This window comes from Oryzias melastigma, linkage group LG17, assembly GCF_002922805.2.
Source record: "Oryzias melastigma strain HK-1 linkage group LG17, ASM292280v2, whole genome shotgun sequence".
Taxonomy (NCBI): domain Eukaryota; kingdom Metazoa; phylum Chordata; class Actinopteri; order Beloniformes; family Adrianichthyidae; genus Oryzias; species Oryzias melastigma.
Genome location: NC_050528.1, coordinates 31,991,849 through 32,005,292, shown reverse-complemented (window position 1 = coordinate 32,005,292; position 13,444 = coordinate 31,991,849). Strand labels below are relative to the sequence as shown.

General features: G+C 39.1%; 1 protein-coding gene across 2 annotated transcripts in view; it reads right to left on the bottom strand.

The window, feature by feature from the left end:
• Window positions 1–13,444, bottom strand: part of spata5 (spermatogenesis associated 5) — a gene marked incomplete at its 3' end in the record, with an annotated part of 96,466 nt that overhangs the window by 81,248 nt on the left and 1,774 nt on the right. The window contains 8 exon segments of one of the 2 annotated variants that reach the window (XM_036216217.1): window positions 3,180–3,303; window positions 5,834–5,890; window positions 6,014–6,143; window positions 6,267–6,821; window positions 8,488–8,546; window positions 9,604–9,761; window positions 9,857–9,981; window positions 10,253–10,329. In XM_036216217.1, coding sequence (XP_036072110.1) covers window positions 3,180–3,303; window positions 5,834–5,890; window positions 6,014–6,143; window positions 6,267–6,821; window positions 8,488–8,546; window positions 9,604–9,761; window positions 9,857–9,937 — 1,164 coding nt within the window. 2 annotated transcript variants of the gene reach the window in all.

Below are 13,444 nucleotides of genomic sequence, written 5' to 3'. Positions count from 1 at the left end.
TCTTTGTCACACATGCGCAGTGGTGCTAATCCGGTCAGCAGTGACGTCACAGGAAGTTCTCGGTAGGCTCATAACAACAAGCTAGCTCAAAAATGAAGAAAACATAAGGAAAATAAAAGAGGAAAAAGTGTCAAATGTAATTTCTACAAGACAGAACTCGTGTTCCATGAGAGCACTATGGCGATAAATGATCACCTGAAGACGAAGCATGTTGAGACAGAGTTTGATCACGCTGAACAGAGAGCTTTGTCTAGCTAAGCTAACATCTGCGCTAACACAGCTAGCTCTGCCGCGGCTGTCATTACTGCGCTGTTTGGAGATGAACCAGAAGATGGGCAGCAGATCCGTGTCTACGGCGCTTCTGTCTGCATAGTGAACGTTTCATAATCTGCGCTCTTCTAAGGCTTCATTTATATTCCGCGCCGAGATCATGTCGTCAAGTTCGAAGAGCGGATTATGAAACATTCACCGCGCAGACAGAGAGGCTGTGTGTCGGTATGGATCTGCTGCAGTTATGCAACGATTTAAAACTACGAGTCCCAGAAGTGAAGGAACTCACCTAAAAGTCCAGAGCTAAGTTTACAAGTGTAGTATTACATTATCTGCATTAAGCTACAATTAAATGTAACTTAAAGTCACAAAAACGACAACAAACAGCAAAACAACCACAACATTAAAGAAGTTACACAGATTTATGGGTTCTCCACCAAACTGAAAATATGAAGTATCGGTCTGCGCATGTGCAGTGGATGTAATGAAAGAATGAAAGTACTGTTGTAGATTCTAACATCCTCTCCTTTTCTCCTTTTTTAAAATATAAATTTCCCCTTTTTATTATTTTCTTTGTTTCTATTGCCATCCAGAGGTTTTATATAGGAATATCTTGAGTTCAAAGATGTTATTAGTGTTTTGCTTTAATAAATGGGCCTCAATATTGGGCCCCAAATATTTTGAGTGTGTTTATATCTGCTAATAGCTTTTGAAATACTTTATACTTGTTTTATTAAATATGTGTTTTAAAGCTTTAAAAAAGAATTGCAGGCTTTTATTTAGTTTTCTGTAGTTGATTCAGATTACCTCGTTTGATTTAAGTCTTGTTTTAATGCCAGAAACAAATGAAGGAGAAAAGCTGCATGATTCATTAAAAGATTAATAAACTATTGTCTTTATTTTAGTTAGAATATAGCTTAAAGACCTCAAGTTTAAAGATAATGATGGTTAAGATGTGTGTTTTACATCCAGTTGCCGCACGAACCGATTAGTCGACTAATCGAAAAAAATAATCGGAGATTAGTCGACTATTGAAATAATCGTTTGTGGCAGCCCTATTTCAAATGGTTCCCAAATGCTTTAAAACGCTCATCAAAGTACCAATTGCAAAGAAACCAGTTGTCTTGTGACCACACATAACACCAGCCATCGTGCATCATTCAACCCCTTCCAGTTTGCATACCGTCCTACTGGTTCTACAGAGGATGCCAAATCGTCACCCTCTAAACCAACAAAAACACCTATGCCAGAATCATGTTAATTGAATGAAGCTCTGCATTTGACACCACAAGGGGCGCCGCTAGAGATTTTTGGCCCCATAAAAATAATTTTTACAGGGCCCCCCTTAACACAGCAGCAATTTTTTTTGCTACTGTTTTGCAAAAAAATATGGTACTTTTCACTATCATTATCATCTTTGTGAGAAAATAGCATGACCACTGACACAAACTTAAATAAAATACCTCAAAACATTTGAATGCAATTATTAGTTTAAAAATCATTGTGATTTAAAAATAACCAAACAGGACACTTGGAGGCCGACTCCATTCTAAGCCCAGATTTGAAAAATGCCAAAAAGGGGGAGCTGGACAGAGCGGTGGAGATGTGGCTTGGATCTATAATTGACAGTTAATCTAGCTTTATGTAATGACTTTAATATGGAGAGTGGTTTGTCATTGTTATGTTCAATTAAAATGATGCAAGTTTCTCCACAGAACTTTCTGAGGAGGTTGAAGATTTTAATATATTTTATATATATATATCTTAATATATACCAATGCTCAAGACACTGCTTTTGCAATCCCCGACAGCAGGGCTGCCGGCGTAGCTGAGGGTTCGAAGGGGACTCGTGTCTGAGAGTAGTAAAATGCTGCTAGCATCATATCTAATAAAGGCCAATGTGTTAAACAAACAATCAAGCAATCCCGAGTAAAATCTTTATTACAAATCCACCAACAGGACAGAGTTTGCTGGATATAATGCCAATTGCTCTCAACCTTAGTTCTCTAACTTCCACTGGAAACTTGTGTAAAGCAGTAGGTTTTCGACAACTGAAGGCAGTACGAGCCATGCTAAAGCTAATTACTGAACGTTACAAAATCAAAGATGGGCAGGGTTTTTATACTGGAGCTGCAGAACATGATGACATGAAACTTTTGGGACTTACACCAGTTAACCAATCACAAAATTACACATGTCAACCTGTAGGGGGCAGCACACAGACATTTTTTTTGACTATATTTTCATGAATTAAACAAGTTTATTTTAAATAGTCAATAATTTTGGAACAACCAACAGACAACACTTTTAAAGCCCTATTTATAGAGGTCAACAGCCCCAAAAAAGTAGATTTAGTGTTTGGTTACCCTTTAACATAGGTTAATTAGGTTGTTTACAGGTCACGATTAATTGATTTTTTTTTAATCTGCAATTCTTTTTTATATTTTAGCTGTGGTTTTAAATTGTTTTTTGAACTTTTAATGTACAGTTACCGTTTGACCAAGGTCATTTTAAGGCGCTACATAAATTAATTTAACTTAAAATTAAACTTAATAGCACAAACCAATCAATCCCATGACGGATCTAGGAGTAAGAAGGGGAGGCAGTTTGGGGGTTAAAAGAGTTGGTGTGGGTGGGAATGCTCTTTTTTTATTCCATCTTTATGCACCTTTTATTGAATTTTGTTCTCTTAAATATTGAGGTTTTACTAGTATTTTAATCTCTTACCCTTCATTTTATTTTATTTTATTTTATTATTTTATTTTTCCACTCTCATTGACCAAGGAAACGCCATTTCATTTAGTCTGCATACACTGTATGAAGGTAAGAGAATAATATTGCGTAACCCTATTTTTTAGAACCCAGGGTCAGAGGATATAACAGAAGAAGAAAATATTGAAGAAGCTTACGGAACCAATCCCGTCCATTAGTGTCAAAAGAGTGGAAACAACTCGTCTCTCCACCTCGTTCTGAGCCCCCTCTCTCTTTGGACACAAAGCATCCAACTCATCGATGAAGATGATGGCAGGCTGCCTGTCAGACCAAGAGCACAGAAGAAATGTCACAAAGTTCACAATTCTCCACCACCATGTGCCTTAAAGCAGATACATTATTTCATTTGCAACAGTTCCCATCTCCCCCTGCTCCCTGGATCCATCCATCCATCTTCTTAACCGCTTCGTCCCTTTCGGGGTCGCGGGGGTGCCGGAGCCTATCCCGGCTGCTGAGGGGCGAAGGCGGGGTTTAACCCTGGACAGGTCGCGAGTCTGTCGCAGGGCCACAATCACACACCCAGAGAGTCTAAGAAAAATACTCTAGCTTCCTCCCATAGTCCAAAGACATGCTTTTTAGGTTAACGGTGCCTCTTAAGTGCCCCTAGGTGTGCACGTGTGTGGGAGTGATTGTGTGGTCCTGCAACAGTCTGGCGACCAGTTAAGGGTGTACCCCACCTTTGCCCAGTAGCAACAGAGAGGTGGCCTTGTAACCCCAAAAGGAATTCAACGGATTCTGAAGATGGATGGATGGAGGTACAGCAGGTGACCCAGTCAGTTGTCTCAACATTCACTTGGTAAATTTTGTAAGCTTACACATCCCCAGAAAAGCTGCAATTTTTAAAGTGGCCCAACTGTTTATAGAAAAAGCTTAAGCATGGAAACAGATACTAGTAGCGCTCCAGAGTTATTTTCTTGAAACTAAATAAATGGAAATGGAAATGATCAAATAGTCTAGTCTAACCTGACAGGAGGTCAATGTAAAGCATTTCAAATAGCAGGATTTCTTGTGCTTTTTCAGACTGAATTTCGGACTAGAAATTTAGTTCAGAATATTAGTCTGTAAACCAAACTTGCTGGAGAGCAGGTTCACTTGATGAATCTCGAGGTTAGTTTTTTTCATTTCCGGCCAGTTTAGCATGCGGGTGCAGTCAGACTGCAAGCTGTGTCAGCTTCCATGTAATTTCTATCAAAATACTCAATGAAGAAAATTAAATTAGACATTTGTCAAAACAAAACACTGAATTTTAAGTAATTCCATCAAATATAAAGTTCTTTTAAGAACAAAAATCCATGTGGATTTGTGCCAAAATGAAGGACCATACTCTAGAGCGGGGGGTCAGCAACGTTTACTAGATGAAATGCCAATTTGACATTTTTTCCAAAACAACTGTGCCATCACCAACTATGATGCAAACTGTGAGATCAGCATAACAAAACTCTGTCTAAAATAAACTTTAAGCCTTTTAGATTCTGTAATTGATATTTCATTAAATTATAGAGATAATATAGCATTTATTTGTGGTTTTTGGACAGGAGATCTTTTATTTTAATAAAATAGGTGGAGAACGAACGTCAATCTGATGGCTGTAAATGGAGGGCAGCAGCGCACCGCTATGGGATGTGGGGAGCCAAACGGAGCTGTCTGCTATTAGAAATGCAACGAGGAAAACAACTGTTATTTTATTTTGGAATGGAGAGCGACATGAATTTTCTACAATAACAAGCACCAACGTCTATAAATTGCAGAAACTCTGATTCTCCACGAAAGTCCCACACACCGACGTCGCGGGAGATGAACAGCTATGAGTGGGCAGACACACCTCCACCTGAGAGAAGATTCCAGCAGAGCAGACCTGAAATCTAGCTGGAACAAACTTCTCCCCAACAAATGTTTTATTATTTTTTGCAAGCACAATAAGGAGAATGTACGAGAAACGAAAAAAGCTGAAAAAAAAAAACAATTCCAGGAAAAATGTCAAATTGACAGCAGTGCTCTCAGGACAGAAATTCTTATTTTTTGGGCTGCTTGGCTGAAAGTGAACCTGTGACTTTTGCCTGGATTTTTTGCATTTTCATTCAAAACATGTTGATTAGTTTGTTGAAAAATGATGTGAAACCTAAAACTTTCATTCTATGTTGCAAGAACAGTGTGATGAACATTATATTTATGTGGGTGGGCAGAAACACAGTAAGCGCTGCGTGAATGATCGCATGATATCAACAGAACTCAAACCAATGGCACTGATCTATCTAAAAGCATGTCAGATACATCCAGGCTTGAGCCTCATGGTTGCTTTGTTCCAATCAGAGATACTTCTGCGCCTTTGCGTGCCTTACTCTCTGCCTTTTGCTCTGCATGCCACCTGCGACGCGTGTGCAGGTTGCTGACCCCTGCTCTGGAGTGTTTGATAAATTATAAACAAATATTATTTTTGCTTCTTTTCATTAATAATCTATAATCGAAACATCTTGTTTTAATGTGTGATGATATTGGCTTTACATGGTGGACAAGTTGTCAAAAGTATTTTTCTTTTTTAATTTTTTTGAGAAGTGTTTTTTTTTTTTTTGGTCACAATTCCTGTTTTTTCAACAATTAGTTTTAAAATATAATTAATAGGTTTGAGATAATGGGGAACAGAACAATTACTATGACAAAAAAGTAAAGTATTATGATTTTTATTCAAAAAAAAGGATCACACCATCTTCCATATGAATATGGAAACTTCATGTTTAATGTGCACAAACCCGCTGGCTGATTGGTTATTATGGTAGAGTGGAGAAATACTTACCTCAGGGATGCCTCAGTGAAGATTCGCCTCAAACATGCCTCAGTTTCGCCGTAGAATCTGCAAAGATAGAACACATTTTTATTCATGGATTCACATGGGCTCAGATTTTGGACAATGGCTTAAGAAGTCATGTGCCCACAAAACACAAAAATCCCAATCAGATATTTGAAAATATCTAACTTGCTCATGATCTCTGGACCATTGATTACTGTCATGTGAGCTCCAGTCTCATTGGCTATGGCTCGTCCAATCATAGTCTTCCCAGTGCCAGGGGGACCGTACAGAAGAACTCCTCTTGGGGGCAGAATTCCTAATTGAAAAAAAAATGGTCTAAAGATTGTGAATAAACAAATGCAACATCTTAGAAGTGCAGCATAGTGAAACCATCTTAAAATGTAAGCCTTAAATTTGTTCTATGTGTGATTTTATGTACCATAGTTAGAAAACAGCTCAGGGTGTTTGAGAGGAAGCTCAATAGTTTCTCTGATAGCATCAAGCTGGCTGCTGAGTCCTCCAATGTTGCTGTACATGATCTTTGAGCGATGCACTTCTGTGTCTGGACCCATCGGTTGTGTTCTGCTGCTATAACTGACTTTGGTACAGGAGGACAGACAGTAGAATGTGTCACTGTTCTGAAAAACAACATGGGGTGCTGGTGACGCCTCCCCTGCTTGCTGTAAGGGAGAAAAGGGAGGGGGCGAGGTGATCAAGGGAAGAGGAGTTGGTCTGCGTGGAGTGCTAGCGTCTTGAGTGGACTCTCCAGGTGTGTCTGGAATCCCAATGTTGAGCCTGCTGAGCTGAAGAGAGAGATCAGCTGATGAGGACTCCATCAGAGATGACTGATCTGTCTCCGGGCTCATCCCTGAGGAAGGGTGTGACCTCTGGAGTGTGAAACCATCTTCTCCTTTTATGGTCTCGACTCTGAGATTATATGAACGGCCAAAGTAACTCAGAGAGAGTACTTTTCCGGGTAAGACAATACTCCCAGCTATGACAGAAGAGACAGAAAAAAATCATTCCAGCAACCACAAAATAAAGAAACAAAAATTTACAGTTAAATGTTTGAAACTATGGCATTAAAGTTCAAGTTCTGAGAGTAAAAATAGAGATCAGCAGAGTTGGAAAACAGCAGAAAACAAAGTAAAACAGCTTGAATTAAAAAGTAAACTGCCAGATTCTCATTAGGGCTGAGCCCACCACCTTCCCAAATTTGCTAAATCCCACCTCCACTTCCTTCTTGAGACGACAGAATGTAAATCCTAACGCAGAGGATGGAAGAACTTTCCTCCTCTCAGCTCCATACACATCTGTTTTAAATGGTTAATGGTGTATACTTGTAAAGTGCTTTTCTACCCTCCTCAAAGGTCCAAAGCGCTTTACAGTCACACATTGATGCTGAACACTGGCACCAACCTTCCACCTGAGTCAAGGTGTAAAGGCTGCTGTAAGTCAGGGACCAAGACAGATGTGGTGAAAAGAATCCGGTAGTTTTCCAAAATAAAACTCGCTTCAGAATCAGAGAAAACAAACAAACAAAAAACTAAAGTAATCTTTAGAGAATGTATTTGTTTTTCCTGTCTGTGGACCGGTACCATGTGACCCACAGACCGGTACAGGTACACGGCCTGGAGGTGGGAGACCGCTGTCTAACAGGAAACAGTCGCCCAGAAGATGTACTCCAAAAATAACTGCAGAGGTGGAACAAATTCAATTGTAGTCATAAACATAAAAGCAAATTCATTAGCAGATAGCACCACTTTCTCTTCTCTAATCACAAATAATTCCATTGGTTACTTGAAAGTCTTTAATATTTTTAATTAGTCGACTGAAAGAAGTGAAAGCAGGATTTATCAAATCTAGGAAGGTGGGGGGGGCTCACCCTGATAAACCAGAGATGAGTAACAGTTTGCTTTGCAATTCAAATTTTGACACACACAAGTAATGTATATCAATGGTCGTAAGCCAGCGGCTCGAAACAATAAGGTTATGGACCATGATTGCCAGCCTAGGGAGAAGGGGGGGGATCCTCAACCTCCACAGAAAGTTCTGTGGAGAAACTTGCATCACTTTGCTCAGTACCTCTCTCCATCATTTTTAATTGAACATAACAATGATAAACCACTGTCCACATTGAAGACCCAACATACATTACATGAAGCTAACCTAACTGTCAATCATAGATGCAAGCCACACTTTCACCGCTCAGTCTACCCCCAATTGCCCCGCCCCCTTTTTAAAAAAATTTTCAAATCTGGGCTGAGAATGGAGTCGGCCTCCAACTGCTCTGTTTGGTTACACTTTAAATTTTTTCTCAAGAACTCAGTTCCTGTTTGCACGGTGCGTAAGAATATGACTACCGCTGCCTGATTGCAAATGCAACCGCATGGGCACTGGCAGATTTGGCTGAAAAACTGGCTTTTAGGTTGCTGTGTGGTGGCATCTTGGCTGAAGTCTAATCAATGTTTAACGTTACACAAACATGGGGCGTTTTAAAATGAAAATAGAAATTATGTACATCAAAGTTTGATGAAATGTATGCCAAAACTTACAGTTGCGTACAAACAATTAAAAATATGATAGGACATCAGTATGTGTATTACAAAATAAAAACTGTGCTTCTTTCTGGCAATAATATAATAAATACAAAGACTTACCACAAGACCCCAGAAAGAAATTCCTGAAATCCTCTGACTGTGAAGTCTCATCTTTTGACCTGAGTACAAATGGACAAAAATACAGAACTTTTTTCTCCCTTCATATGTGTATTCATGATTCAGCCATAAAGCTAAAAAAAAAAAAAAAAAAAAAAAAAACCACACAAAACACTCCCTCTATTTGTATAATCAAAGTCCATGGATGTGCTTGAATGCACTCAATATTCACAACTTAGTGCACTATATAGTGCATAATTTTTTAGAGCTGTCTAAGTCTACAATTCCAAAATCCAGTGCCCTAGAAATCTTCCAGAAGTCTGCAAAAACAGTGTGCATCAATGAGCACTTGATTGGCAAATATAGACCACAATGCTTTATACCTGAAGGATTTTTATCACGTAAAAATAAAAAATTAAAATTGATTTTATAAAAAAGGAAAGAAAGAAAAACAACAGTGAGTATCCAAAAGTAATGGTTTTCAAATTACTTTTAAAATCCTGGGCACTAGCCAGTCTCACACTATATAGTTGTTTAGTAGTTGGGGAGAAAGGCAAGAATTTGAACATGGCCCGTCATGTTCTGGGGCATCCAAAATAGAAGTGTACTCCAGTTGTATGCTACATCCAGAAGATGTCAGTATTTGACAAAAAGAAAGAAAGGCCAACAATCTTGAGTTTGTTCACCTTACCTCTTGTTTTTTCTTAAAGAGGCCCTACCATGAATATTCTACTTTTTGAGGTTTAAATGCATTTTACTGTCCATTCCTCTCTATAAAGAACCCCAAAGCGGCAATTTGATCCGTTCATGCATTTAAGAGTAATCATCTGCGCTGTCTGCTGCAGCCCCTCCCATAGCCACAAAAACGAGCGGGTGGAAACGTGCTGATGTAAGATCGATGCCGACAGCTCCCTCCAGGAAGAGTCTGCTCTTACAGTTCCGCCCCCAGACAAAAAACACTCAATTCATCCCCTTATCCACTGATGATCAGGACAAAAAAAAAAAAATCCTTAATTTTAGATGCAGAATACCATATATCTTCCAGTTCTGTCCTGTTTTCAATACTTTCCAGCTCAAACAGATGTTATTTTATAAGCGCCGCTCTATTCCAAAATTCACCTATTAGAGAGGAGCACCTCTTCAGCCCGAAGAACAGGACCTGTTATCAAGTGCAGAGTCACAGAGTCTCCTGACTTCACTCTCAGGTTCTTCTGGGCACATTTCTGAAGACCAACCTTTCCACCCAGGAATGAGCCAACAGGCCATGCCACACACACCTACACCATCAACACAACAAAACATGATTATTAAAAAACAGTTGGAACCGCAAAACAAATAAGGCTCCAGAAATGATCAGAGGACAGATGCATACCTCTTGGTGTCCTGTGGGACTCGTCAGCAGAACCGGTCTCCCGATGCTTATGCAGGCTGCATTCATTGAACTGAGGCTCATCTGTACTAATGCTAATCTGCAGCTTTTGGGTATTTTGCCATCAACTGAAATGGACACATTGAGAACAATCAATAACATTATAAACTCATACCTTCAAAAAGAAGAAGAAAACTGTAACACCACAGTAGCTGCAAATTTAGCGTGCAACTCTCAGCTGGCATGTGGAACCATATTCCTCAGACACCTGGCCAGTTAATAAGACCACTGACAGATCTCTTGATGAGCTGAACCAGGGGATTGATTTAAGGAAGTTTTACATAACCTAAGGTTACTGAAAAACTAAACTAAAATAGAGTAGGTGAAATACTACAGCACCATAATAAATTCATATACAGCAGGGGGGTCCAGGGTCAGTCCTCAAGGGCTGCTCTCCTGCTGGTTTTCCAGAATCCTGACTTATCTGCAGCTGATTACCTGGATCAGGTGCGTTTAGCCAATAAGGAGCTTCAATTGCAGGCTGGTTGGAAAACATGCAGGACAACAGCCCTTGAGGTCTGAATTTGGACACCCCTGATATACAGCATAATCATCAAATAAAAAGCAATACTTAATAGAAATAAAAAAAAAAACACGAGAGCCCACACACAGAAACAATTCAAGTAATTTATTCAAGAACATGAAAAGCTTAAAAAAAAAAAAAAATAAAAAAAAAAAAATCAGGAAGCCTTAGAATAATTTTATTTCCATTCTTTTAGTCATCGTTGAAAATTTCTAACAAAATAAAAATAAAACGCTTGATAATGAGCACCACTTCTCTATACTGGAGCTCTGATTTATAGCCTGATGCTGACTCTTCCTTACATTACCGTACTATTAAAAATGTTTTCATAAGAGAACAACTGGAGCCACGAAACAATAATGTTTTTCTGACAGTAAGAGCTTTCGTAACATCGTGATAATTTGAAAAAAGACAGAGGATCTTTCTTATCTTTTTTTTTTTTTAAATCATAAACATTCTGTAAAATGTAAAAGAAATTTATCTAATTGACATTTATGCAGACAAAACGTCTCAAGATCAAAATGTTCACAATGACACTTTTATGGTACAAGATATCTGTCAAAAAGAAACGTATGGATAAAGACAAACACATAAGACACAAACAACATCACAAATAATTCACAGGGTCCCAAAATGTTGAGTGTATTGAGGCTCATTTCATTCATTCATCTTCTTGACCTCTTCTTCCCTTGTGGGGTCCCGGGGGTGCCGGAGCCTAACCCGCCTACTGATGGGTGAAGGCGGGGTACACCCTGGACAGGTCGCCAGTCTGTCGCAGGGCCTCAATCACACACACATTCACTCTCACATTCACACCTAGGGGCAATTTAGAGTCACCAATTAACCTATGAAGCATGTTTTTGGACGGTGGGAGGAAGCCGGAGTCCCCGGTGAAAACCCACGCATGCACGGGGAGAACATGCAAACTCCACACAGAAAGGTCCCAGCCGGGAGTCGAACCGGGGCCTTCTCGCTGTGAGGCAAGAGCGCCAACCACTGCGCCACCGTGCAGCCCTGAGGCTCATTTATTAAACTAAAATAGAAAAGAACTTTTTTAGAATGAATACTCAAAGTGGGTAAATTATTTTGTTACCTTAGCTCTGTTGGAGGAAAAAAAGATCATTATAACAGCAACCACAGATTTTGTTGTCGCTAGGCAACAACAACTGATTGCAAGCTTCTCCCAACAGTAGCCGGGACAGGCTCTGACAGCCCCGTGACCCTGAAAGGGATGTAGTGTTAAGAAAATGGATGACAATAATGAAAACAAGAAAGCTAACTCTGAGCTAACTGGTGGCAGAGTAACCCTTGCACTATCCTAGACAAGTTTATATTAAAAATTGGGCCACCTGGACCCCACAAGACAGTAGTGCTTGTTTTTCAAGGATTTTTTTTTATCTTCACTGGTGTCTGTGGCAGACATGAAATCCTGTCCACCTTTGTCATGGGAGGATCACACATCAATGTAAGGGTTGGGTCATCTGGACACCAGAAGATAGCACAAGAGTTAAAAAAAAAAAGTCAGTTGGATCAGGAAACCCAACGTACTTTCTTTTTTCAGATTTTTTTTTTCATCTGACATATGGAGGAAGTTGTTGAGTTTTTAACCACACACCCCTAACAGTGCTGTTATTGTTTTATTCTATTCTACGCCATCCCTTGCTTAATACGTCACTGAAGCAACGTGAAGGTCAGTGGTGACGTTGGTGTCTGTATGATCTACATTTTTTAAAAATTATTATAGTGCTAAAATAAATAAAAACTGTCCATCATTGTGTAATTGCTCTCATTGTGGAGGCGTCTTTCTTCATCTGACAAAGCATGCACTTTATTGAATCAATGTTTTTGGATTTTTTGGTTTGTGTTTTGCAAAGCTGTGAAAACGTATTAATTTGTGCACATTTTTTGTCTTAATCCATACATGTCTTTTGACAGATATCTTACCCCTCATTTTACTGTCATCAGAAATCTAATGCTCTTCTATCGAATTTTAAAACCCTTTTCCCCCACCCTGCTCTAAACCATGGCTGCTCTCCCTGCAGTTCTCTACACCTTTCTTTTTTGCTTTTTTGAAGCTACAAAGCAGTCTAATTTTTGCTGTGAAACAATGGCAATAGCTTGAAATACACAGTGCTGCTTTGACTGAATGAACTATTCATTTTTTCCAGTTAGTTTCTCTTTTCTAAAACAACCTTCATAGCTAAATAATGGGTGCTTTTGTTGCAATAAACTTTATTCTACGATTCTTGCCGTTTAACTTCTTCCGCCAATTATTCAGTAATGTAGCAGATGCTTCAGCAGCATCAGTTCCCAACTGGTGTCAAGCCAGCACGCTCTCGCTAAACTGCTGTCAAGTGAGCCCTCTCTGGAATACGGCGTGCGACTTTAATACAATCATTACGGTAGCAGCAAGAAAGGCTTCATTTCAAAGTCAGAGTAAGGGGTACCTCTTTGTTTCCACAGAACCATTTCACTTCTCACTTAGAGTATCCTTTCATGTACTCTTACCCTCAAAGTTTCACTCTAATCTGGTGTAGTATTTTGTAGTACTGCCCTGTTAAAATTGGGTACTTAAGCGAAAAAATACTACAATTTTAAAATACTCATAAAATGAAAACTCCTAGTTTCCACAGAATCATTTCACTTCTCACTTAGAGTATACCTTCTTGTTATGTCACCCACAAAGTTTCACTCAGATCTGATGTGGTATTTTGTAGTACTGCCCTGTTGAAATTGTGTATTTAAGCGAAAAAAATACTACAATTTTAAAATACTCATAAAATGAAAACTCCTAGTTTCCACAGAGTCATTTCACTTCTCACTTAAGAGTATCCCTTCTTGTTATGTCACCCACAAAGTTTCAGCCAGATCTGATGTGGTATTTTGTAGTACTGCTCAATTGAAACTGTGTACTTAAGCGAAAAAAGTACACTTTTAAAATACCTGTAAAATGAAAACTCCTAGTTTCCACAGAGTCATTTCACTTCTCACTTAGAGTACACCTTCTT